The 26,119-nt window shown below is 35.9% G+C and overlaps 1 protein-coding gene across 7 annotated transcripts; it reads right to left on the reverse strand.

Annotated features, from left to right (window-relative positions):
• Positions 1-1,381: 1,381 nt before the first annotated feature.
• On the reverse strand, positions 1,382-25,645 carry MSH4 (mutS homolog 4). Of its 7 annotated transcripts, none has more exons than XM_063162907.1 (20): positions 25,379-25,645; positions 23,291-23,455; positions 22,339-22,502; positions 19,636-19,746; positions 18,798-18,913; positions 17,985-18,158; positions 15,643-15,815; positions 14,826-14,893; positions 12,175-12,249; positions 11,662-11,726; positions 10,924-11,093; positions 9,957-10,093; positions 9,430-9,533; positions 8,421-8,545; positions 7,388-7,588; positions 6,095-6,213; positions 5,448-5,576; positions 3,797-3,971; positions 2,105-2,193; positions 1,382-1,758 (listed from the first exon to the last, which is right to left on the reverse strand). In XM_063162907.1, the coding sequence occupies exons 1-20, from the start codon at positions 25,641-25,643 to the stop codon at positions 1,573-1,575; spliced, it is 2,811 nt and encodes a 936-aa protein (XP_063018977.1). In that variant the 5' UTR covers positions 25,644-25,645; the 3' UTR covers positions 1,382-1,572. The 7 variants fall into 7 exon arrangements, with proteins under 7 accessions (XP_063018977.1, XP_063018981.1, XP_063018976.1 ...); XM_063162911.1 differs by having other exon boundaries at positions 7,388-7,456; positions 15,640-15,815; XM_063162906.1 differs by having other exon boundaries at positions 15,640-15,815.
• Positions 25,646-26,119: the final 474 nt, after the last annotated feature.

The following is a 26,119-nucleotide window of genomic DNA, read 5'->3' on the forward strand; positions in this document are numbered from 1 at the left end:
ACCCAAGGGTTCTGTGAGGAACAATGGCACAGGGAGCACCACAGAGCCGCAGAGAATAAAAAAGGAACACGAGTGAGGCATGGAGGGGGACAGAGAAAAAGACTGAGTCCTACACACATAGTAAGGACAGAGGGTTACAGAGATAAAGAGGGAAACAGAGAGGAAGTGACGATGGCAAATGCAGGTGGGGGAAGGTGGGCAAGGCGCAGCAGAGGAATGGAGAGAGAGGCATGGCCAGCAGGTCAGAGGCTTACCAAGAGAAGGGTACAATGAGCGACAAGGGCTGGGCCGCAGCTGCAAACAGGTACAGGCCAGCCAAAGGACAGTGAGAGAGACAAAGAAATACAGTCACAGTGCAGGACAAGATAAAAAGGAGAGGAAGAAAGTAGGAGAAATGAAGATGCGGGCAGAGAGGGAGACAGAGACAAAAAGTAGAGGATAGGGATTGAGTAATATTTAGTAAATAAATATTGAGTGTTTATTTCTTGAAAAAAAAAACAAGAACAAGAGAGTGAAGTAGGAACAGAAGAGGGAGCACACAGAACAAGAAAGGAACACAAAAGACACACCAGACAGAGAGAAGAAAAGGGGTAGAAAGTTGGATATAAGGCTGAAAGAAAAACAGGAACAAACCCCAGGACTAAGTATTGGAGAGTGTGACTAATGAAGGTGTCAAAAAATCACCAGCTTGAATAGAACAGATTACTGTCATGGCTCGGCTGGGACCCTTTAATTAACGTCTGTCTCTTGGCAGGACCATAAACCCTCTGATAAAACATGAGGGAAAACTGAATGGTTGATGTGCTCCAATTTTGGTGCTGCTCAACCCTAATCCCAGCCCATGCCACCAGTGAACACCCTGATCTCTGAGCCTTTTCTTGGGGATATTTCACCTTTATCCATTCTCTTCCCCTCCCAGTATCTCTGTGTGATCAGAATGAACCTGATGAGAGGCTTCTCCATTGCAGGGTCTTTGGAAATCCTGCAGTGACTTCAAGACTGAGCAAGAGGAGTATGAGAAAAACGGGATCCTTTACCGCCAACTAATACCAAACACCTTACTCTGGAGAAGAGAGAACAGCTTGTTTTTACACATCCAAATTCCTTCAAGTTTCAGTATCATGTTTCCTGGCATTGTGAGAAGTGTTTAGCACAGCAAAGTGAATAAAATGGTCTCATTTTCAGAAAACACAACTGAACAAGAACAGACAGCAAAACTGCTTTGAAGCAATTTGGGCACACGTTTCCCTTTTTGCAATCTGAGCTTTCTTTTTTATCATGCCTGAAATTCTGAGTTCCTTAGAGTTGCCCGAGTCCTTCCCTCTCAGTGCTGCTCTAAAATGATTTGTATTTTTTGTCAAAAAGAATTTTGTTCCTCAGAGAGGACAAATGCTTTTATTCCAGGTATGTCAGGGTAGGGGAAACCCATAAAGGATATGGTCATCCATTACCTGAATGTAATTTAGACTAATAATTAAAAACGTAACACCATGTGAAAAGACTGTACTAATACTGTGGGAAAAAACAGAATCATCTTGCAGTCATAAAATTTAGAACAGCCTATGTTACATGTTACTGTTGCTCATCATTTTCTCTGGGTGTGGGACAACTGGCTTCATATTTTTTCTTCAGGGCTTTCAAATATACACGCAAACTGTCAGGGTCCAGTCGAGAATTTCTGGCAGTCTGAACCAATCTCATTGCTAACTGGTATGCAGCTCTCTGTTTCATCATCTCAGGAGTGCTCTTCTGTCTGTGCTGTTCTTAAAAATATACATACATTAAAACACGAAATTATGTTCTATTTTAAAAAAACCAAACACTAGTATTAGCTATTTTCTAGCCTGTTTTTGATCTCCCAATTCTTGGTTTACATACAAATATTACACCTGTACTCCTTTACCCACAGGGACATTTTGTGTTGTCAGCTAACAGTGACCTTCAGTATAATCTTTAAGAACTGACTCCAGAAATACAAAGTTTAATGAAATCTATTTTCATTAAAACATAGGCAGCACTTATCCTGTAACCTTTCAGAAACTGAAAATACATTTCAATAGTATAAAAACTGTGAAATACAGCATTAAAATTTTCTACTACATACCAAAATTTGTTGTGCAATGTGACTTGTGATTTCCTTTGCATCCAAAATTATGGATGATGGTAGGGAGGACACTTCTGCAGCTTTTAGTCCTAAACATATCAAACACAAATCAGGATTTTTTAATATAATTTTTATCCCTACCTTCCATTTTACGCCTTCCAGAATTAACTTAGCCTGTTTTTCTAAGGGGTAAAGATTTAATTTTAATTTTTATTAAAATAATTTCAGTGTATTTTCTCTTTGTGTGTGGGGGTTTTTTAGGGGCTTTTTTTGTTGGGGGGGAGGTGGTTTTGGGTTTTTCTTGTTTTGGATTTTTTGTTTTTGTTAATGAACAATAAGGTTTGGAGAGATACAAAATTAAATGTCGACTTTGTTTTAATGCTATCTCTGAAACACACCTCAACATCAAGCTACTGCCGGTAATACCGTAAATGGGTAGAATGAGACATATTAGGGGGTTAAAAGAACAAAAAAAAGGCACCATGGTGTTAACAGCTTTCTCGGTTTAGGTTTTTTAATTTGGCAGAAAATACAGTGGTTTTGCTAATTGCACTCTCAATTATATCCAGACATCCAGTGGACAGGGATGTAATTTTTCAACTTCTTTGTTGCCAACAGGCACACTTCCAGATACTGATGGTAAGAAAGAGATGTAGATATTTTTTCCTGCCCTAACATGATTTTTTAACTTCTTCCTTTATCTGCACCCCTGGAAAATCTGTGGTTCATTGGGTGGTTTAATACTACAGGTTTAAAGATGGAGAAGGGTCATGAAGAGCCCTTGCATCCTTTCTTAGAATGTGACTTTACTCAAAGTAAGGTAAAGCCAAGACATGAACACTGAGTTTCTAAAGGTCTCCTGTTCTCAGAAATTACTCTCTAAACATACAATTCAGTGGAGTTAATGTTGGTCTAGCATCTAAAATTGAGCTTGTCACGTGTAGCTAATTTCCTCTTGCTTAAATTTTACCTAAATCAAGCAATCAACATCTGAATCTAGTATTTGGAAACATACAGATTTCTTTAAATCTTTGTCATTCACTCTTGACCCATAATTAATCAATCTGTACAATCTATACTTTAATTTATTCTGAAGTTAAAAAATAAGTAAATCCACTTTTCAGAGAACACTGATGCTTTTGTAGACCCTCTCAAAATTGTCTTAGCCTAATATCCTGTAAAATTCCTCTCCTTTTTTAAAGAAACTTGGTTCTTTTTTGCTAATCAAAAAGGGCCAACCTGCTGCTAACCAGTCATATCACTGCTTATGGCAGACACATCTTCAAGTAACTACAGAACTTAAAGATGTGTCTGCCATACATACATTTGTTCACTTCCCTAAGTGCAGATAAAATGAACTCAAGCAGTATATACTCAGAATTACCCAACTCATTCAAATAGACATGAATCGAGGAAATACCAGCATCAGTAAGACATCAGTAAGATTTTTTTTTTCACTACAAAACACCATATAAGTTCTTTATACTACCCTAAACAGCTATCTCACTATGTGGTTACCTAAAACACGTAATTATTTGGAACAAATGATAGACCAGCATATCACTCTCTCTCTTTGAGAGAGACACAAACTCAAGAGAAACCTGTCATCAGAAAAAACACTGTTCGATGCCTAATAACTGAAATAGTATCTTGTGTAACTTTTGCTAACTGTAAGTCACAGGAATCCATTACCATAGTTCTTTTCCTCTGTGTACCCTTTAGAAAGTGTGTAAGTGTAAGCAATTTTCTCCTTATTTCCAGCACTGCTTCTCACATGTTGCACTTCAAAATGGTAGTTTTCCACATTGGGATATAAAGCGTCTATATGACATAGTTCCAGGAAATGCGTAGCAAACAGTGTAAATGCCTAAATAAGGAAACAAGAAAGAAAATTTATTTTGGCAATGATCCAGAAATAAATTAAAATAAATAAGAAAAATTAAATAATCTCTCAGATGTCCAGGTTTTCCTCCACAACACTGAAAAGCTGTCTTTACACTACTAAAGCAAACAAAAATCCTTAAGGGATGCATTCTAGCACTGCCAAGTACATCTTTTCCAACTGAGAATTCTTCTGCTCATTTCTCAAAAGAAAGAAAACAGTATCAGAAACAAAGAAGAATCCACTATGCTTATAAAATCTGACTGGTGTGGACTCGAACAACTGTCAAATGGTTGCTTAATTCTCTCAATGAATTCTTTATTAAAAGTACAAGTGACAGAAAGTATCTGAGCTTTTCAAACCAAAACCCCCTCATAAGTACTCTGAATAAACTCTGAGGAGAAACAAACACCTGCACACTGAAAATGTTCATAACAGCCCCCTGAGACTGATCACATAACTAGCAACAGAGGTGAAACTTGCAATCCATCTAAAATTACCTGCCACTTTTCTAAACAAGTTTCTAACCTCTGTGACCAATTCATAAGTTGGGTGGAACTACCACTGTACTTTGAAAGGTAGCCACCAGGTAAAGAGGTTCACTTTTAACATTCAAGCATAAAGCAAAACTAAAACTAAACTAAATAAGTAAAACTAAACAGACTGGGTTATTCTCTTTCTAGACAGAGTTACAAGCTTGCAAGCAAGCTGAAAAGATATGGTGACCGGTGTTTTAGTTTTAAATGCACTAGAGCTAGTTTTCTTCACAGTAGTTTGTGTTGGGCTGCTTTGGATTTGTGACCAAGACAGTACTACTAACTCACCCGTGTTTTAGCTACTGCAGAGCAGCGTTTGCACAGCACCAAGGGCTGTTCTGCTCCTCACCCTGTCCCACCAGCAAGCAGGCTCGGGGGTGTTCATGGAGCTGTCGGGGGACACAGCCAGGATGGCTGACCCAAACTCACCCCAGGGATATCCCACACCATACTACACCACCACAATAAGAACTGTGAGGAAGGAGGGACATTTGGCGTTCTGGTAACAGTCACTGTGAGGAAATGGCATTCCTGGGCAGAAAATGACTGAACAACTGCCTGCCAATAGGAAGCAGTGAAAGAATTCTGTATTTTGCTTCTGCATATGGCTTTCCTTACTTACTAAACCATCTTTACTTCAGCCCACAAGTCCTTGGGCTTGGGCTCTTGCTTGGGAGCAAGCAAGCAGCTGCGTGGTGTTTAGCAACTGACTGGGGCTAAATCACAGCAATCAGTGAACAGAACTGCATCTTATGTCAGCATGTTTCCTCTATCACTGCAATTCTTACTATTCACTGGTTATGCAAAACACATATCTAGCCAAGAAATCTTTGCAAAACTGTTGTTAAATTATGAGAAAATACTGTATTTACTTTCAGGATGACAAAACAATTCTAAGGCTTAAATTCCTCTAAAACAGAATTACCTTTAAGTTTAACAGATATTCACAGGCAGCATAACAAATTCCAATACCTTCTTCAGCACTGGTACCTCTGCCAAGTTCATCAATAATGATAAGTGACTTATCATTAGCATTCTGTATGATGTACGTTATCTAGAAAAATATTCAAAGTGTTATCATTCCTACAAATGTGGATCTTTAAAAAGGAATTTTTTATGTTATTCAGATGGAACATAATGCAGAAATTAAAAAAAAATCTCTTAAGATACAGCAATTTTACCTTCTCAAAGCTATCAAACAGCTGTCAATTCTAATCAAGCAGAGTGACACTACAGAATTCTTTCTCTTTTTTTGCTGAACATATCACTTACCGTCAAAATTATATCAGTTTGTGAGAGGAAACTGAGAGAGCATAGGCCCCAACAAATGATAATTTAAGCTGACCCAAATATATTGAAAGTACTATCCAACAAAGCACTGATTTTTATTCACACTGGAATATCTTTCTATTTAAGAGATGCTTAGTTTTCCACAGTTTATCATAAAAGAGAGGAAGGCTGAATTTTTTACTGTTTTTCAAAGAACACACTTCCAGTGGAAACAGACTAGAACAATTTCTATTAGCTTAACAGTACAAATGGGCCTTGGACCTGGATAGCTATATTTCATACCTCTTTCATTTCCTTCATGAATGTTGATGCATTTGTTTCAATATCATCATCCATACCTATTCTGGTAAAAATCTGCTCTGCGATTCGAAAAGAACAATACTCTGCTGGGACATAAGAACCTACAAAACAAATAAAATACAAGTTTCTCTCATCACTAAAACATATGCCTGAATACGTCACTGGGAAAAAAAATTACTTTTACACTTGGTTTTTGTGCACAGCAGAGAAAGCATCTCACTTGATAAAGTTTTGTAAATGATGTTCTGCCATTAATTTATAAGAAAAAAGTTATTATATAGATAGTATAATTAGGAGGCTTATCAGTGAAACTTGTAAGAAATCATATGCCTGAAGCTGTTTGTCAGCCTAAAGGGATGCAGAACTCTAGGATTGTTTTACATTTCTGCGGCCACTGATTTACTAATCCTAGGAAATGTTAGTTTCCCAAAATCAAGATGATGTTGCCTTTATCAGACTTCAAAGCATAGTAGTTTTACTGAACAGGAAAAAACAGGAACCTTCTGCCAAAAACTTCACAGTCTGCTTTATTCATATTAAACTCACAGTTTTGAGAGCAATTCCTCAAGAACTTGCAGTTATTGGGGACTGAACCCACAAATGTGTGATGGATAAATTTTATTCTCCACTACTAAGTAGCTTCATTCTATAGAGTTAGGTCTTTAACATGTGCTACCCAGACTTACTTTAAAAAAAAAAAGTCCTGAGGAATTCCTGAATAAGGGAACGAATCTCAGTTAGACATTACGAATAGCTGGTTTCCTTTTACAACTTTAGTAACAGAACCTTGAAATATTTGTTACTACTTGTATTTGAAGTAGTTGATTATTTATCTACTAATTGTACTTGTCTGGAGACATGTTTCTCTATGGAATTTAAGTATGCTAAGAGTCATGTGTTTCTTTTGGATGACTAACACGTGTCTGATCAGCATACTTGAAGTACATTCACTATCAATCTAGCAGAGGGTGCTAGATTGGATTAGGGTGCTCCAAAGAATTAGGGCATGCAATTGTGCTTCTCTGAAGACAGACAGAGGGGGGCTTCAAGACACAGAGATGAGGCCCCATATGTTTCCAGCGGCAGATGAAAAACCAGTTGCCTCTGTAAGCAATGCAAGAGCTGGTAGAAGAAAATATTCTACAAATTACCTGTTAATATTTTATTTAGCTAAAATGTTATTCTGGAAGCTAAATCACTCAACTTTTATAAGTAATTTTAACCAGAAAAAAAATGTGCTGCAGAAGACGATTAATACTGTACACTCTTACTCACCAATCTGTGCCATAATTTGACAGAGAGCAATCTGTTTCAAGTATGTTGATTTTCCACTCATATTTGGTCCTGTAATAATGACAAAATTGTTGCCCTCTGTCAGGTACGTGTTGTTAGACACAGGTTTTTCCATAGCTATCTTTTCAAGAATGGGATGCCATCCTTGCTTGATTGCTAAAGTATCAGTAAATTCTGGACGAACTAAATGAAGAAAAAAGATGTAAAACACTGAGGAGTTAGTGTGGGAACCTTTACATTACTAAGCTAGTCTGTCTTGAAATAAAGTTAATTCTTCCAGAGCAGAGCTCTTGGGAAGAATTACCAGCCACTTTCAGGCACAGATTCTCATTACCATGCAAGCCTTCATGATTTATGACTATAAAAAGAAACCCATGACTGAAACTTTATTTCTAAATTAATTTTCTGTGGTTTTGTTCCCTAGTAAGTAGGACTAAACTCCAGTAATAAAAATGCAAAGAACTGAAGTATTTTTATAAAGTACAAGGGTTGTGGACTCCTGTTACTTCTAGGTATGTACTCTGTATTTGCATGCTAAACATGAAAGTAGCATTCCTTCTATTTTTGTTATATGTTACCATACTGATTATTTGGAAATGTACCATGCCTACAAAGATCCATTTGATGGCAGAGAACTATCTCTGCGGATCTCTGTCAGAATACAGTTCTTTTCTGAACCAATTACACATGGCTCCTTTATCTACCAGCATTAATGGAACAGAAAAAAGCATAAACAGAGAGCGTCCATACACTTCATGCTTTTGAGTGGAATATGCTTAAACTGTCCATTTCAAGAAGAGTGACTGGGAAGGTTTATGGCAGCTAACTAGCAGAATTTAATTTCGATGAATGGAAGCAGAAAGAAAATCAGCATAAACCTGGCAAAGACAGAGCAGAGACACCCACCTAAAGACTACTGAGACAGAAAAAGAATAGAACCAAACAAAATAGTCTGGTTATTCTCCATCAGAAGGCTCTTGATCTAACCCATAACAGAATCAAGGAAGAAACTTACCATAATCAGAAAGAGTGCAGGCATGGGCAAAGGAAAGCAGCATATCCAGCATAGACACAATGTCGGACAGCTTGTATAAGCAATGAATGTGTTCATAGATCTCATTCAGTAATTTACACACTATTCTGAAATAAGACATGGATTCAGCTGTTGCAGGGCACATCTGTCACTTTATAAAACTTACAGAAATAAAGGATTTATAATGTCCATGCTGCATACCTTAGGATAAAAGGTCACTCATAAAATGCAATCATGTATACCAGATGCGAACAAATGTATAAATTTCTTGGAAGTAAATTAAGATCTTGTACCATCATCTCAAGCTAACCTTCTGCTGATGAGACGTAAGACACACATCTCAAATACCAACAGCTCACATGAAAGCTTCACACAGAGAATGAACTAAAAACATAGCTATGGAATCAAGTATGTTGTATTAACATGGGAAATATGACTCTAATTCCCTTAGATCTTCATGTTAAAAAAACCCTACATGGTTGCTAGAAAGAATTTCCATTCAACTGACAGGTAACATTACACCTACAAAGTTGTGAATCAGAGGAGAGCACTATGACATGCAGCAAGGACAAGATATAGAAATAGACAGTTCTGCTCTAAATATAAGGAACTGACTAAAAATACCAATTCTGCATTACAGATTCAAAACTAATGCATTCATTGTGCCATTTTGTGCAGGCAATTCATGCATTAAAAATTTACACGATGACCACTTCTATTAATAAATGCCAATATATTTGCAAACATGTTTAATACAATACACGATTTACAGGGAGGGGGTTTGTCTCAGGAGGTACAGTTGAACAGTGTTGCTTTAGAATATGGCCATAATTTAACAGAAAGAGAGCTTTAAAAGCCCGTGTACAGATAATTGGAGAAAATAAATATACTTAGCAAAGTATATTTATTTATTAATAAATATAGTATATTTATCAAATAAGTATATTTATATAAATAAGTCTATTTATATAATAGTTTTAAGAGGTCTTACAAGTAGGTCATGTGATATATTTCTCTCAGGGACTCCTGACATCTTTCATTCATTTTTATTAAATCTGCTGAAGTGAAGCTGTATGTGTTTTTCATTTTCGTGATCTAGGGGGAATTGAAACCAACAGTAAGAGCTTGCCTCATTATCAGCAAGAAAAACAGCTTCTAAAACCAGAATTAGGAACCATATGGGGAAACAAAAGAGAAAAAACAATGTCCAGTTTCATTTTCACTACATAATTTTTTATAAAAATTCCATTTAAGATAACAATTAGCAAGATACACAGCTTTATTCTTGCACAAAACATAATTGCATGTACTTGCACATTTTTTGATTATACAACTGAATACAGGATAGTTATAAAAAGATCCCAATTAAAACTTCATTTACTTCTAAATATCTTCAGTGAAATTATTTTTATTGTTATTTACTACATAATGTGCAGTTTATTGATATATTATACAAAGTACACAAAGTATAGTAAATAAAGTAAATATATTATGCTAAAATATATTTTGTACATATACCTTTGTAAATTCTGAAGGAAGCTGGCCATTAGGTAATGTTGAACAATCAGCATTCATCTGGATAAAAAATCCACGAGCAGAGCTGAAACTTGTTTTCATGGGCAGGCTGTACTTTTCAGCAAGTTGCGTTATCATACCTACATACCACATACAAAGATTTAACCCAAATTACGTACATTCAGGTACATGCCTCTCCCTCTCCTCCTTGTGGTGGTACAAAGATGGAAACTGCTAATGGAAGGTTTCAGAAACACAAAACTAGTACCATCTCTATTTTTCACTATGTATGAATATAGGATTAGAATAAAACAGGAACTTCATGACATATGACAGGTGCTAAAGTTTCTGATGCTCTTTAAGGTTTCCAACTATAGACTAAACTAAGATGGTCCTTTCTAGAAATCAATAATTTAAACTAAAAAAAGGAAATAATTTTCAGACAAAACTTTTTTCTTCTATTTTGACATAATGATTAACAACAACGTTAGTAAAATGCAGAAATGCACATCATGCTAAAACTCCTTTTGTTCATGTTTTCCAACTCTTAATACCTTAGGTAAAAGGTAGTCCATAGATAGATCAAGACTGCTTAAAATATAAAGAACATTGAACACAGATACTTTAAATGAAGAAACTAAACCAAAGATTTACATGTTTTAAGCAGAATGTTTTAGATGGAGTAATTCTGTTCCATTACTTCAACTTTTTTGCATTTCAAGAGAACAAGGACTAGCAGAGCTTTGAATACAGGAATCACCATATAATTGTTCAATTTTATTAAGATAAAACTGAGGTTTTATCCAGAAATGGAGAATCTCAGTTGCTTATCAATGACAATCCATCCATACCAATACTAAATACTTTTTACATGTGAGGAGGTTATAACACATACAATTACATGGCTTCTATACGTCAAGTGCAATCTACTTTAAACTCCAAATAAATACAAATTTTAGTTTAGAAATACCTGCTATGTCATCAACAATTTCTGTGTATGTTCTACGAGCTATGTCGAGGAATTCATTGATGTTAGGCTTAACAGCGTAGCACTTCTGGGTCCTCATACTCAGACATCCTTTTGTGTATCTTGTATCATCATTAATTACACTTGTAATCTTTTCAAGTATAATTCCAAATCTGCAATATCAGTTGTATTAAGAATTAGATACATAATACTTAATGATTTTTACTTGCAGTACCATCCCCAAATTACAAGCAGCAGTATTACAAGTAAGTGAAGCTCCTTTTAAATTTTCTACTGTTAAAACAAAACACTACATTACATTTATATTTTCACCTCAGAATGAATCCTGACTGTACCGAAGTCTGAATAAAAATACTATTCACATCTTTGGGAGATATAAATTATTTCTCAAATGTACATTTTTTTCAAATACACAACACTTGATTTTTGCAATATTATGGAGACTCTAGGAAACCAATACTCTTGTCTTTTCAGAATTATTTCTAAGGGAGTTTAGTTTAGCAGCAACTTCACTATCACAGCCAGCTCTCTTGCTTTTATCCCTGTATTCATTAGCTGAAAATTAAGATTTTCTGATAATTAAAATCAGCTTTAAGCAAAAGAATTGAGCTATACTCATAACTATAAACAGGCAAAGATGCAACATGCAACATCTTTTATCTTACAGGCACTTTTGAGATGAAAGTTTCCAACACAGTAGCTAAGTATTATGAGAAATACCTTGTATCTTCAAGAGAATTGTAATAAGCCTTTAGCAGCTGTGTGTTACAGCTTCTTAAAGCAGCCTGTTGAATATTAAAACATGGACATGACAGTTACTTCTTTTTGCAGCCTTTTTAAATGACTGAAAGTTTTTAGATTCAGTGAGGCTAACCAGCACTTTTGTAAATAGTCAGTGGAATCTGAACAGGAGTTTCAGTCAAATGTTTGGTATATAATCCACTATTCAGGTAATGGTAGGAATCCTGCTCTTCAGAGCATAGACACAAATGCGTACTTCTGACTGGCATTAAGAATCAACGTTGGCAGTATGTTGGCAGTATTGTGTTCTGTAATTATATTATTTTTTTACTGTATCGATCCCTTCCAACTTGAGATACTCTATGAAATTTAATAAACTGCACTTCACAAAAGGGAAAAATGGCCTGTAGTTCATTAAAAAACAAAAAACAAAAGACAAACAACAACCAAAAAACCCCAAAAAAAACAACAAAAAAACCAAAGGCCACTTACTTTCAGAGGCTCCACAAGTTCTAAGGTATGCTTCAGGTAGATTAAATTAGTTATTTTTGATTCAGCAGTTTTAACCTGTTGAAAAATTTTCTGAATATTGAAGGCATCTGTATGACTGTTCTAAAAAGTACTTAAGAACTAGAAGAACTCATATTCTTACCAGTAAGAGGCTTACAGATTTAATAAAAATTCCTGAAACACTTCATAAGCTCACTTTGACAACTTTGCATCTGCACAATAAATGTTTACCTAAATTTTACAGTGCCTGGTGTGATAGTTTGTCCATCGGTAGTTAAGATTTTCCTATGTTTGAACTGATAATAACTGACTCTAAGAATACCCTGCTAGCCCAAGTTGTGAAAACTTTTAATCTTCTGTGTATACTTAACTCTATACAAGCTCTACACAATTTGTAGATTTTTTCAAAGCAAATACATTATGTATTATAAAGAAGCCCACAACCTTTTCCATTAATGCTGTTAAACACAACATAACCCAGTTTTGTTGATTTCTCTTTGGTTAATAAACATGTATCTTAGACATCTGCTCATATGATAAAAAAAAAAATCCAGTAAATACTTTAAGATTTTTTTCACAGTAATGACTGTTCTTCAAAATCTTTCATTCACAGAAGCCCTTGACCGACCTTGTTTTGTAGGCCCCTACACTAACACTCACGATAAAGAATTTTGCTGCTGACATTAGGGTATAACATATGTGGCACACATACGCTGTGCGAAAGAATTTTAAGGAAATAACACAGATAAATGTAGATAAGCACATGAACATAGCAGCATGACCCCATGTGAAATCTTTTCTCATTCATATATAATATCTCTTTACTCTTGTGGCTGAAGGCATCTCATAACTTAGTCATATAAAAGTTTTTTTTTGTAAAGACAAAACTAAACAGTGCTAAATGCATGAATGAAAGAATGCTAATCTCCAAATAAATATGGGGTCTAAGTCCCATGAAGGAATCGGATATCAAAAGAACTGATGTGGTCAAACATAAAAAAGTGGTACTAGAATGGATCTTTGACTAACTAGTTTTTACAGGAATTTTAACTGAACTAGGGTTACAAGTGAATCACTGCACATGATAGACTCCAACCCAAAGGCAGTAAATTATTTCACCATTGACATGATTTTTCAAGCACACATCTCAACAAGACTGGATCAAGCAGTTTTTGAAGTTTAAGGCTTTTCTGCCTTGGAGTGCAAGATGTTATTTATGCAATGAATATTAATTTTTTTCAAAAAAGACACTTAGTCCCTCAAGAAACAATGCTTTTTCCTAACTACTTTGTAACTGCAAGACATAACCTGGAGAGAGAGCAGTAATTTAAAAAAACCTGACCTTTCCCAACCTATTTTTTAAAGTACTGCCTGGGGAGGTGGTGGATTCACCGTCCCTGGATGTGTTTAAAAAAAGCCTGGATGTGGCACTTGGTGCCAGGGTTAGGTTGAGATGTTAGGGCATGCGTTAAAGCCAATGATCTTGAAGGTCTCTTCCAACCTGGTGATTCTGTGTGAGTGACAGCCTCCTTCAGATAAAAGAATGTTCATGCTGAACATACCACTCACACATTTAGTAACTGAAACTGTAGGCTTTTCAGATGTGCAGCTCATCTGCTGACTGGTGGAAGATTTACAATGAAAATTTTTATGGAGAGTAGAAATGAAACCTAGTGAATAGCCTAGTATAGCATTTGACAAAAGCAACTGAACTAGCATTTGAACAAGCATGTCTGTTATGTGCATAGTATGCTCTGCTATACTGGAACCAGTCAACAGTGAAAACACTGCAGTAAAAATGTTTGGTGACATGGTCCTATGCATACATAAAAGCATCCTGTGAGCCAGTTTTAGTCATTAAGAAGAACTCATTAATTCATGCTACACATTACTACAAGGAAAGCTGCAAAAAATAAACATTCTGGGTTTTGATTATGTCATTAAAGAGATTTATCTGCATTTATTACTACTGTCCTGTTTGAGTCTGTACCTGATTTCTTTAACTAGAAGTAGACAAATCCTTTATCTAAGCAGGTAAATCAGCATGTGAGAAGACACTGAATGGTGAAAGAGTTGAGAATATCTAAGATGCTGGCACACAAGCATAAATATAAGCTCAAAAGCAGTGGCAGACATATCCAACTCAAGTACAGTAGGCAAATGTAACTTTTAACACCATGGTTTCAATATGCTTAGTGGAAACAGATCTGAGGTTCAGTAACCCCAATCCCACTGTAGTTAACTGCTGAATCTCGTCTCAACCAAGATTCACTGGTGAACTACATGTATTTATTCCATTTTGATATTTGTATTACATGTGTTAACATGCAGATCGATATATGAGGCAAGGTCTAATGAAAAAATAATCTTGCTCTTAGACATAACAGTCACCAAGACTGTAAGTCACTAAACATTTTTTCCATTTATGCTGATGTGAAGAAAATTCCTCTCTCTCATCTGAGTACTGTTGAATAACATGTACACTTATGAAGAATAAAGGTGGGGAGTGATGAAAGAGCAAACATTTTTGGAAGTACATTTGCATAAATCAGGATGAATTATAGACATCACATTTATATATTGCATGTTATGGACAGATAATTGATTTTTCCAAGGTGTATTTTGAAACATACTGTATCCTGCTTTGGAATCTGTACCAAAACTGAAAGTAGTTGTTCTGTATCCAGGAATTTTGAGATAACTGTAAAACAAAAGTATACACATCAGAAATTAAACTGAAATTATAAGATGTATTTTCTTTGAAAGGACACAATTAATTAGCTATACTAATGCTAATCTTTTTCTTACATTCTACTGTCACAAATTATTTACAGGGTAAAACTAGCTTTAAAATAGCTAACATCTGAATTATTTTGTCATAACTATACTTACGACTTAGTACACCTAAGCATGCAGTGAATATGTCAGTTCAGAAATACTTTTTGTTTCTTAGACTGAATTGTGCTTCTCTTGTGACACAGATGAAGATTATATGATCCAGTTTCAGGTGGACTAATTCTAGTATTGTATTTTGCCTTCCTCTGGATCATATGTTTTATGAAGCAACAGGAAGAAATATTTATACGCAAGTATTACTTAAGCAATATGTCTGCTTTTTCATTTATACATTATATATACTTGTATACATCAAACATAATGCATACCCAGCCATAGAGGTAAAGAGACAAACTCCAACTCTTTTAGAAAGCTGTTGGCTCACAGACTTCTGTACACTGTTTCAGAGAAATTCAACTTTTCTAATCAAAGTACTTGAGAAAAGTATTGCTATAATATAGATGACTTTAAAAAATTAAGCGCTTACTATGTCACCTAACAAACCATTAAAAAATACTTTTCAAACATACTGAGGCACACTACGTACTTTCCTATATTAGAAAAACAATGTTTAAAAAGAAATACAGTATTAGTTGTTACAATATAAACTACTACCTCCTTGAAGACCAAAAAAGAGCTCCTCATCCTGGAGTAATTCCTGAACACAGTCCAGTCTTGTGTTAATTGTTTCAGCATCAACTAGAGGTTCCAGGATATTGGATCTAAGTCTCCGACTTCCACCAGGAGTTTTAGTGTAATTTAGAACACCAAGAAGTGTGTGACCATTCCTTTGAAAATAAAATAGATGTGAAGAATACATACACCAAAAAAAGAGATGGTAAGTGTCAGGAGACATTTAAAGGCTAGACTATCCTACAAATCTGAGGCATGCTTTGGCATGCTTAGCCTCCCCCTGTTTGCCATGTATTATATGAACTCCAGCAGTTTAGGAAGCTAGGTAATTCAATGTAATTTAATATAATATTAGCCCTCAATTATGTAAGTATAGAAATACATTTGAACGTGGTATTTTATTCGTATTTTGTAGTAGTATTTCATTGCTACTGCTATGGTAAAGTTCACATTTTCCCTCTCAATTAGATTAATTAAAATGAACAAACGAACCCTACACAAGGAGGCAGATTATCAAGTTATAATCAGAGATCAAATATTAATAGGAATAATTTACTTGAAATATATATCTGAAAATAATTTAAAACACTCAGAAATCAAAAAGAGAAATCATTTTTTATTATTTAAAAACACATATTTCAGTCAATATAGGAGCTAAATAACATGCTCATAATTTCTACATATTAGTTTCAGCTTTATGGCTTTTACACGGTACATATCCTAGGGTTTCACACTTAAAGGTGATTGCATTTATGCAGAATAAGCCATCTATAATATTTACACCTACTACACAGTCAAATAGTTTTAGAAACCTGAAATCTTCTATGCTATTGGCTGGAAGATGACCCACAAAATACCAGGGCCATAACAACACATTGATTTAAACCAGAACTTGAACAGGAAGAAGCCTGATACAAATACACAAAACACACACCATGAAGTCAGATAGGTAGATAGGTAGGCAGGTAGTAAGATAGGTAGGTAGGTAAACAGAGTGAGCAGAAACACCCTGAAATACCATGGTATAAAAAAAGTAAAGCAACAGTCAAGAGAATTTTTAAAAAATGGGGAAATACCCACTTGTATCAAGCCTGCATTTACTGCATGACGCAACCCGTGACAACACTTAACTGCAACTCTATATTTGGGAGAGTATCCACAGTGCCTGTCTTTATGCAGTTGAGGACTTATTTCCCTGCACAGTTAAATGAAGAGACAAGTCCCTCCAAAATTAAGACTGGCACCCAAATTTGACTTAGGTATTTCTGGTGTGCGCCTGTGCTATTAACTTTTACCTGCTGATACCTCTACAAAGATATCTCATCAGGCTTGGGGGGTAAGATCTATGTTATAAAAATAGCTATGTCTGGCTGATTCAAACTTGCCAATGAATGGATCAGCAAAAATTCTGCATCAATAATGCTAAAAAAAAACAAAAACAGAGAAACTTAAAGTTTGCTCAGTTCCTCATGTAACCATCTTCCTCACAAAACCACCTGTGAAATTAAGAACAGAAAAAGATTTTTTCAGAAAAATATTGCTCCAGAAGTACCTTCCTATGCAAGGCATTCTGTGTTCTACTGTATCTCCCCAAGGGGAAAGCTCTTATGAACAGTACTTGGAGAGTGAGGAATCTCCAGGCTCCCCTTTTTATAACAGGGTGATTAAGAAGACATCTAAATAGAGGTGGATCTCAGAACCTGACAGGTAGCAAAATACAAGTTCCAGGTATTTCTCTTGCTAACCTTAAGTGTAATAGTCTGGAGAAGGAAAGACTTGACATTTCTTCTGCCTACACGGCAACTAAATGCCAATTAAGGAAGTGCTCCAAGCATTGATCTCAATGCGGAAAACCACCATGCAACCAAGTACCACATTGCTAAATTCCCATCTTTCCCACTATTATATCTAAAAGGAAACAAAACAACCTTTGAAGGCTGAAGCATGTCTCTTGTGTAAAATGAGTAAAAGGCAGGTGTTTCAATCCAACATAAGACACTTGCACAAATATTGCCTCTTTCATTTCCCAGTCTGTAAAATTTTGCATAAATAAATGTTTAAAGTCTGAATAAAACATACACATCAATGTAAAGATGATTATGCATCATCTCTTTCTACAATTCACTTTAGGATTTCCTGTGCTAGAAATTTTGCACTGAATTGTAACGTATTTCTCTGTCAAGATATTTTTATAGAAGCTTGAATAGTATGCAAGTTCTCTCATATAGAAATAAATACAATGGTCAGCTCTTTGATACAAATGTCAAGGAAACTTAAGAGAAATCCATCTTTATAAGAACGTAACTTGAAAAAGCTATTCTTACCGAGAATCTCTGTTATTAATCACTAGTTCAAGATTTTGTGCTGATGATGAATCTATCATAGCTGTTTTCTCACTCCCCTGGAAACGAACCTTTAGTGATTTAGGAGCATAAACGGCATTTTGGATAAATTCAACGTATTTTAGCAAAGCTGCTGCAGCTGCAAGACAGTAATACCTTGGAAAAAAAAATCTTTTATGAATGTTGAATACTGCTAGAGAAATACCACAAAAGTAGTGCACTACAGAAATAACATTTACACTACTGTGGCTTGGCAACTACTGTGATAAATAGCACAGAAAAGGCAGTATATTTCAAATATGCACAAACCCACGCCTAGTGAACATATATTCATACAGATCAAATGTTCATAAATGTTTGAGTCTCTGTACACTTGACAGCCTCCACTATATCACTAATATTGTGAACATACGTATTTCAACAGACATATGTGATTTGAAGACCCTGGTCACCAAGTATCAGCACTTAAAATTGTTGATACATAGAAAATGCTTGCTGAGGCCATAAAGAAAGGCAGTCACAGCTAGCTCTTGAAAGGTATCTTTAAGAAAAGAATGAAAAAGACCAAGTGGAAAGCTGTGAAAACTCAAAAAAACACTCAACTGTAACAGGCTATGTAACAGGCTTTCTATTTACATTTCTACATATATCAAGAACACTGGAAGGCAAAATAAAAAGATCTGTTAAGAGTTTTCTAACTTTTGCAACATGACACAGATATATGTAATGAGTACATAAAATGATTTTGTTAAAAACTTATCTGGTCACGGTATGCTCTTCCTTATTTAAACATACTTTGATTGGACTTCCATGAAAATGGTGCTAAATTCAGATGCACACAATTGTTCTATGTACTCCAAACCCTTTGTTTCATTGAAGTATTTTCTCTGGACAGTTGTAAAAGTCACATTCTGTGAAGATGGAGATGACAGCAAGAAGTTTTAAAAGTTACATCGGAGACACTTCTGTATTTTTCTAGTGATACATGTTTCCAAGAAATCTATCAATTGATTCTACAATCTGTCTTCATAGAAGTATTCATTCTAGCTTACTAGCACAAGCAGGTCAATATAACTGGAGGTGTGTGATGCACAAGTGATTTATGTGAGAGAAAGAGAAGAGAGGTCAGGAAGTAGAAGAACACTCATGAAGAAGCCATCAGCTCTGCAGCAATGAAGCAATTCAGTAGTAATTAATAGGTTTTTTTTAAAGGTTCTGAGGCCTTCATATGCATAAATTACTTATACTAGTTCATTTTATCCTCTTTTACCCTGACAGTGCTCTTTTTCCGATTCTATGATACATCAGCCCCACTGATTTATCAGGTTGAGAGAACGAGGGAGAATGCTTGATTTTTTCATTTCTGTATCTTTCCTAGGTTCAGTTTTACCCAATGCCACAAATTCAAAACTTTCAGCTTTCATCAGCAATATACCTATCTCTGTTATTGTCAGTATTAGAAATAGCAGCAGGGGAGCTGCATTTAGTTTATTCACTACCATTCTAAAATTAGACCTGAAAATCATAGAAAACATCTTCAGATTTTGAAAGTTGTGTAAAACTCTTAAATCAACCATCATATAAAAGTGATCAACAAGAACTCAAAAACATTGAATGAAATTTTAGATATTACCTTGAAATGCTCCGTTATCAGACTGAACAAATTTGTTGTATTCCCTGCATCACAGGCAGTGTTTGACATTATTATTTCTAGTGGTGTTAAAATCTTGAGTTTAGTAATAACCTGGACAAAAAATTCAAAATAACCCGATAAAAAAAAAAAAACAAAACCTAAAATATTTTAAATAATGACCAGCAATAACAAAATACATAACTGTATTCTAGAATCAGTTCAAGTTTCAAATTATCTGCTAACTTCTACACTAGCATGTAGTGAGTCAAATTAATTAAGTCAAATTAATATGTATCTAAATATACATGAAACCAAATTAAAAACAAACAAACAAAATTTAGAGCTTATCCACTGTTATTTGAACACAGAATTATGCTTGCTGTTGAAGCAAGAAATGAGTATTCAAAACTATCTTCCATAGCTATGATGGGAGAAAAAGACTTATTTCAACAGATGGCAGCTTTCTGGGTTTGCATATGGAAGGTCAATGGTGCTCTGGATGATGAAGAAATAAAACATGTCTGAATACTACTAAATCTTTTGATTGAGACTAAATTTTTATTTAGTTTTCATCTCCTCTAGTAACATTTATCTCAGTATTAACATAGCTAAAAATGTGCATATTTTACCAGCTTTATGTTACGCACACCCCCTGTAAGGGTTATTAGTAGATTATATGATCTTCTACTGTATAAGAAAGGACAAACAACATTATGAGTTTACGTTCATTTATACCAGCATTCACAAATTCTCAAGGGAGAAACATGAAAAAACAGACTGTAATTTAACTGCTTACAAGTTAAGATGTGCAAGAAGGGACAGATGACATCCCAGTAAAAAGGTAAACAAGTACAAAAAATACACCAAAAAAAATTATCTAAGGGCATTTGGGGTCAGAAGGCTGTCACTGCCCTTCATAGCTGCTAACCGCTAGGAAATTTTTTTCCAGTAGCATCACAGTTCAGCAGATCTTGAAGAACTTAAAGAATACAAGAAAACTTTCCTGAAATTATCTGCAGAACATTCAAAAACAGAAGTATGCCCAAGAAAGAGAATATACAGTAGGCTGGATTCCAATCACTAGGCAGAGCATGGATTCTGAGTGTAAGTAAACAGCTGATCAGCAGATAACACAGAATTGTTGACAGGAATACGATTAATGTATTTACAAACAGATTGTGTGAATCTGCCTGCAGATAGGGCCAGACTTGTAGATACAGAAGTAACAGGACAAACCATTAATTTCAAAATGTTACTAACTGACACGGATTGCTGCTTAGCCAAGGTCATGCTCAATTCCTGAACTTTCAGAAGAACAAAGACTTAACAGGGTTATGAATATTTACTTCCCCAGCCAGGGTGGACTTAAAGCTAACTTTAATGGTCATGTATCACGTGTTATACAGGGGGGAGCATATTAAGGAGCACATTTAGGAGGCAGATCACGAAGTCTGCACCTCCCAAGTACCTCAGACAGTAGAGGACAGGCAAAAGTTCCGCAGCCAGGAAGATTAGGATAAAAAGCAGGCGGCAGTCCTCCAACAACTTGAGAGACCCCATCAGGAAATGCCCCATGGCCTCTCCCTTTGTTCAAGAATAAAAGGCACAGAACTCCTCTGTCTCCTCTGTGGACATCAGCTTCTGACCATGGATTTTTTCACACATTGTTAAGGGTGTGAAAGATTAAGGCAAGAAATTGGGCTAGGGGAAAAGCAGTTGTACACTAGCATCTCTCTTTCTTTGACTGAATGGTGAATGCAGTATCAGGTCTGAGCACAGAACGGAGAACTCAGTAATCTTAATGGAAAATTAGGAATACATGTGTACAAAGAAAATGCCAGCTTTTATATTGGTAAGGCAGGAAAATGATGAACAATCTGACCATGGCCTGAGAGGCAGCTATAAAGGATGCTCAATAGGTAGCTAGGTATATTAAGACCAGAACAGGTTTTATAAGCACTAATGCTTAAAAATAAAGAAACCCATTATACAACATTGTACATTATACCACTGTAACGCACACAATGTAGTACAATATACATTGTACAACATTATACAACACCTGTTTTAGTAAACAGATTTGATGGCTATTTACATTCTGAGTCAGAGCTACTTACTGTCCTAATAGAGCTTTTGTTTCTTTGAATATTGTAAAGATGCTACAAGCCACATTATTTTCTAGCATGCATACCTACAAAATAACCCATGAAATAAGATGTTTCACTAATGCCATTGTTGCATAAACCAGAGATTACTCACCAAATTAAAGTAAAATATGCAGTGCTGGCTGTAAATTGAGTGAATTTCCTTTCAATCTGAGATGGAGTATTTATGTAACCAATGCCAGAACTATAACTACTCTATCACACACGCAGACATTTATGCACTTCTCAGAGTTGTTTTGCCTGGTGAAGAATACCTGCAAGTTCTACTACCATGTATTGCCCAATGCTCTTCAAAACGAGGCATCTCAGTCCCACAGTGTATTTTGCAGAAATGCTATTTTTCTTTTGAAAAACATTCTTGCCTCTTTAATATCTGAGGCACAGCAAGGAAAAGAGCAGTCTTTTCAACACTGCACATTTTCTAGAACTTGTTACTTCCACTGCTCAGAAATTTCTTCCACAAACTAGAAATTTAATTTTCCATTAGTCATAAGCTTTTTTCAAGAAAGTAAATCACAATAATGAGACTATAAAATACCTTGGCGTAAGTTGTATTGTCTGCAAATTGTGATAATATCATCTCAGGATTTTTTAAATCTATACTGGCCATTCCTACTTCACCTCTGGCAAGGCCTCTTCCTTCTACTACAGCTACAATAACTGACGCAACAGTATGAGCAGAAACTGCAGAGGAGGATGTAACTGTAAAACAGTCATATATATTCAGTCATATTCAATACAGATTAACGAGAGATGGATCAACGAGCATCAAAAACGACAGAGCAAGCATAAACAAATATACAGATGCAGGAAGGAATCATTATCAGTTCAGTCTTTAGGAACGTTAAAGACTAAACTGATAATCATTAGACTGTGAAAGAAGTAACTTTAAATCCCATTACTTTCGCATTATGAGAGCACATATGATACATATAACATGGCACAAGGCATCATTATCCTGTAACACCATTTTGCTCATATGAAGCACTGCAAGATGTACCATTACCTACTAAACATTCAGGAGAACTAGTGTTCTACACCTCTGAACACGTCAACATAAAATACATAAAACGTGCATCGAGAAACTTGATAATTATGTTATATATGATGTCTAATGCATTGCAAGGCTAAAAATGAACCCTGACTAAACATGTGTATGAATTTGGGCTCTTTAGTGACCACACTACATGTCCACAAATTTGGTTTTGGACAATTTGAAAGAAGTCTGAATTCTAACTACATTGATAATTCATACATAAATGCAAACTAAGTAGTAAGAGGATGCAATACCAAAACATCTTCTTAGTACACAAAGTAGTGCATTCTTGTTTGTGTATAGTTTCTTGGCAGTATCCTTTGTGGTACAAAACACATTGTGTTTTGAGTTTGTTTTAGTATCTTAATATAATCACATGGAAAACTAAACTGTTTAATAAAATAACATCAGAAATATAAGTTGGACTGTTTCCTCTAAGAGCTGGTAATCTTACCCGAATAACCCATAAGTGGGGTATGGCTTCTGCAACCAGATCTACCAGAAGAGAGAGGTGTTTTTCCTATACATGCGCTATTCAGGCCTCGCACAGAAGAAGAACTCGTGAGATTCAATGTGTTAGCATTTTCTACACAAGAACTCTTGTCCCCAAAATATGATTCTGAGGGGAGAGAAATAAGTAAATTATGAAAACAGTCACAACAAATTTTTATTCAGAAAGCAATATACAAAAAAACAGCTTACAAAACTTCAATTTTTTTTAGCAAAAATAGAGATATCCAAACAAAATGTCATTCTATGAAAGCTCTCCAGAGTATAAAACGAAATAAATCAGACTGCTTTGAAAACAAGCTTGCATTAAAATTATTTTTTACAATGACATTACCTGCAGTGCTAATAAAAAAATTATTTACATTGTTGAACAGAAATAATACAACAGAAGTCACTTTACTAAGTATCATTTCATATGCTAATGAATTCTAAATTTATGAAAGAATGCTTTAAATCAACTTTATCTCACATTTACCCATCATATGAAAAATCATTATCTAAAACTGCACATGTGTTTATGAAATCCTTTTTTAAAAGCTGAACATTCCTTTTGAAAAGCAGGACAATAAAAGAAGAAAAAGAACCACTTGGGAATGATAACCCTATGAATTTATGGGGATCAACTCTCGGAACTTATACAGTAATCTGGGATGTATTTGTTAACAGCAGTTTCTTTCACACATGTATTTGAGATCTACCTATGTTTTTAAAGTCCTGCAAAATATCTTTGTCTCAGAACACTTTAAATTTTCAATAAATTATTTAAGTAATTTACTTCTTTTTAATTCTCTTGAGATTACTGAAGACATTCTTAACTTAGCTTAGATAACTGTTTTCTAAGATTTAAAAAATGAATGAAAATATAAACAGCAGATCCACTTTAAAAACTCCATGTATTATAAAACATGCAAGCACAAATGTTTCTGTTTCTTATATTACATTAAAAACTGACACACAAGACAAAATACATAAGTAATGGTTTTCAATGATCAATAAATTGCATGAGTCTTTATCGAGGCTGGCTGGTAGAAAAATATCTACTGTACTGGAATTCTGGAGTTTGTTCAGGTGAGGTGGGGTTTTCTTTGTGTTTGTTTGGTTGGGAGTTTTTTTTAATCTTAAAATTGTGACAAGTGATAAAAATATTAGCTCAGATCTTTGGTTGGGGACTTCTTTAGGAGTGGACATATCAGCATATTTTTTTTTAAATAGCACTCACTCAGATTTTGGCCTAAGTTTAGTCAGAATTTTGGCAGAAGAGACTTCCTGTAGAAGGCACTGAATCTGGCATAATGGGGAAAAACAGTAATTTAAAAGACCAAATGAACCAAGTGATATACAGCTATTTCTCAAACCCAACATTTAGATCGTCCTGTTTGAAGTAGCAATGTGTTTGGGTTTTTTTTTTTTTAGGACTCCTCAGTAGTCATATATAATACCTAAACGCATTTTACCTCATTTCCAATTTATACACAATGGAGATACACGTACATCAGAATTCATTGCAGCGTTAAAATAATTTCCAACTCTTTTCATAGTTTCTTTTCGTGTGAAAACACCAAAATTTTAACTTCTTTTTGCTGCCACCAAGATACAGACTTTGATAGTAGATTTTTATAAAGAATGGCAAGTAGCAGTATTGCATTGTAGGAACACAACATTTTTACGGCACACCGACACCCACAGGTTCTTAAAACTATTTCAAAGCCAGGCGTAAAAATAAAAACAAAACCAAAAAGCAACAAAACTCCTGAAACAACCAATAAATCAAACACAAACCCATGTTTCGGTTCTCTCCTGTAAAGCAAACGCTGTGCAGCAATTCAAACACGTTTATTGGTCCCACCAGAGAGCTCAGCTACATCAAGGAACTATTTCCATAGTTCTGTCCAGCTAAATGACAAAGGTCGCTATGAAGCTTAGCTGCACCTGCCCCATATCTCAGTAAGGACCGCTTTTAACAGCTCTTTCGAACCCAACCCGAGCAAAGACAGCAGAAAGAAACAGATAAAGGCCCAGGCAGAGAGCGTACCTCCCCTTTCGGACACGGAGGGCTTCACGGCGCTGTTCCCGGCAGCCCGGCGGGCTGCGAGGCCTTCCCCGCTGGAGCCGCCCGGCCGTGCCGCGCCGCTGGAGGCGCCTCCGGTGCTCTCCGAGCTGTGTGGCGTCTGCAGAAGCCCCAGGGTGTAGCGGGGTGTGTGCTCTGTCCGCCCGCCAACACCCGGCGTGGAAGAGCCGCGGCCCGTGTAGGACTCCGAGGCGGCCGAGGCGGCGGCCCGCCCGCCCGCGCCCGCCATGGTGCGAGCCCTCAGGCCTGCCCCGGCCCGCGCCCACCGCCGGCAACGGCGGCACCCGGGCCCGAGCTGCTGCACCCGGAGACGGGCTCTGCTGGTAAAAGCTGCCGAGCTTTACTGCGGCTGTAAACGGTACCGCCGTGCACAGAGCTGCTGGCCCTGCAACGGGTATCATTACAGATATACAACGGCCACAGCCACGCAAGAGAAATGCTTGCTCTGCTCTTTAAAGCAAGAGTACTGCGTTTCAACGTATTTTACCTGGCATTAATTCTTCACCATTCAGACTTCTTTAGCATGAGCTTCAGCAATGTTTTCTTCCTGCTCAGGAGTTTGGTTACAAAAAGATCCCCAAAATAACCACAAAGCTAGTTTACCTCTGCAGTTTTCTTAAACACCTGCTTGTAGAAATGTTTTAGAACACTACAACTGCTTTGTATATTACCATCATGTAACATACACGACTAAAATGCTTTAAT

The sequence above is a fragment of the Melospiza melodia genome, chromosome 9, assembly GCF_035770615.1.
Source record: "Melospiza melodia melodia isolate bMelMel2 chromosome 9, bMelMel2.pri, whole genome shotgun sequence".
Taxonomy (NCBI): Eukaryota; Metazoa; Chordata; class Aves; order Passeriformes; family Passerellidae; genus Melospiza; species Melospiza melodia.

Bases quoted from the DNA above. Each gene is read 5' to 3' on its own strand.
- MSH4 (XM_063162906.1), bottom strand. From the start codon at position 25,643: ATGGCGGGCGCGGGCGGGCGGGCCGCCGCCTCGGCCGCCTCGGAGTCC. The intron at 18,159-18,797 runs GTATGTTTAAAT...TTTTTTTCCAAG, and splicing joins TTCATGGAAGTCCAATCAAA to GTATTACTGTCTTGCAGCTG. The intron at 5,577-6,094 runs GTATGAAATATA...ATATTTTTCTAG, and splicing joins TCATGAAGGAAATGAAAGAG to ATAACGTACATCATACAGAA.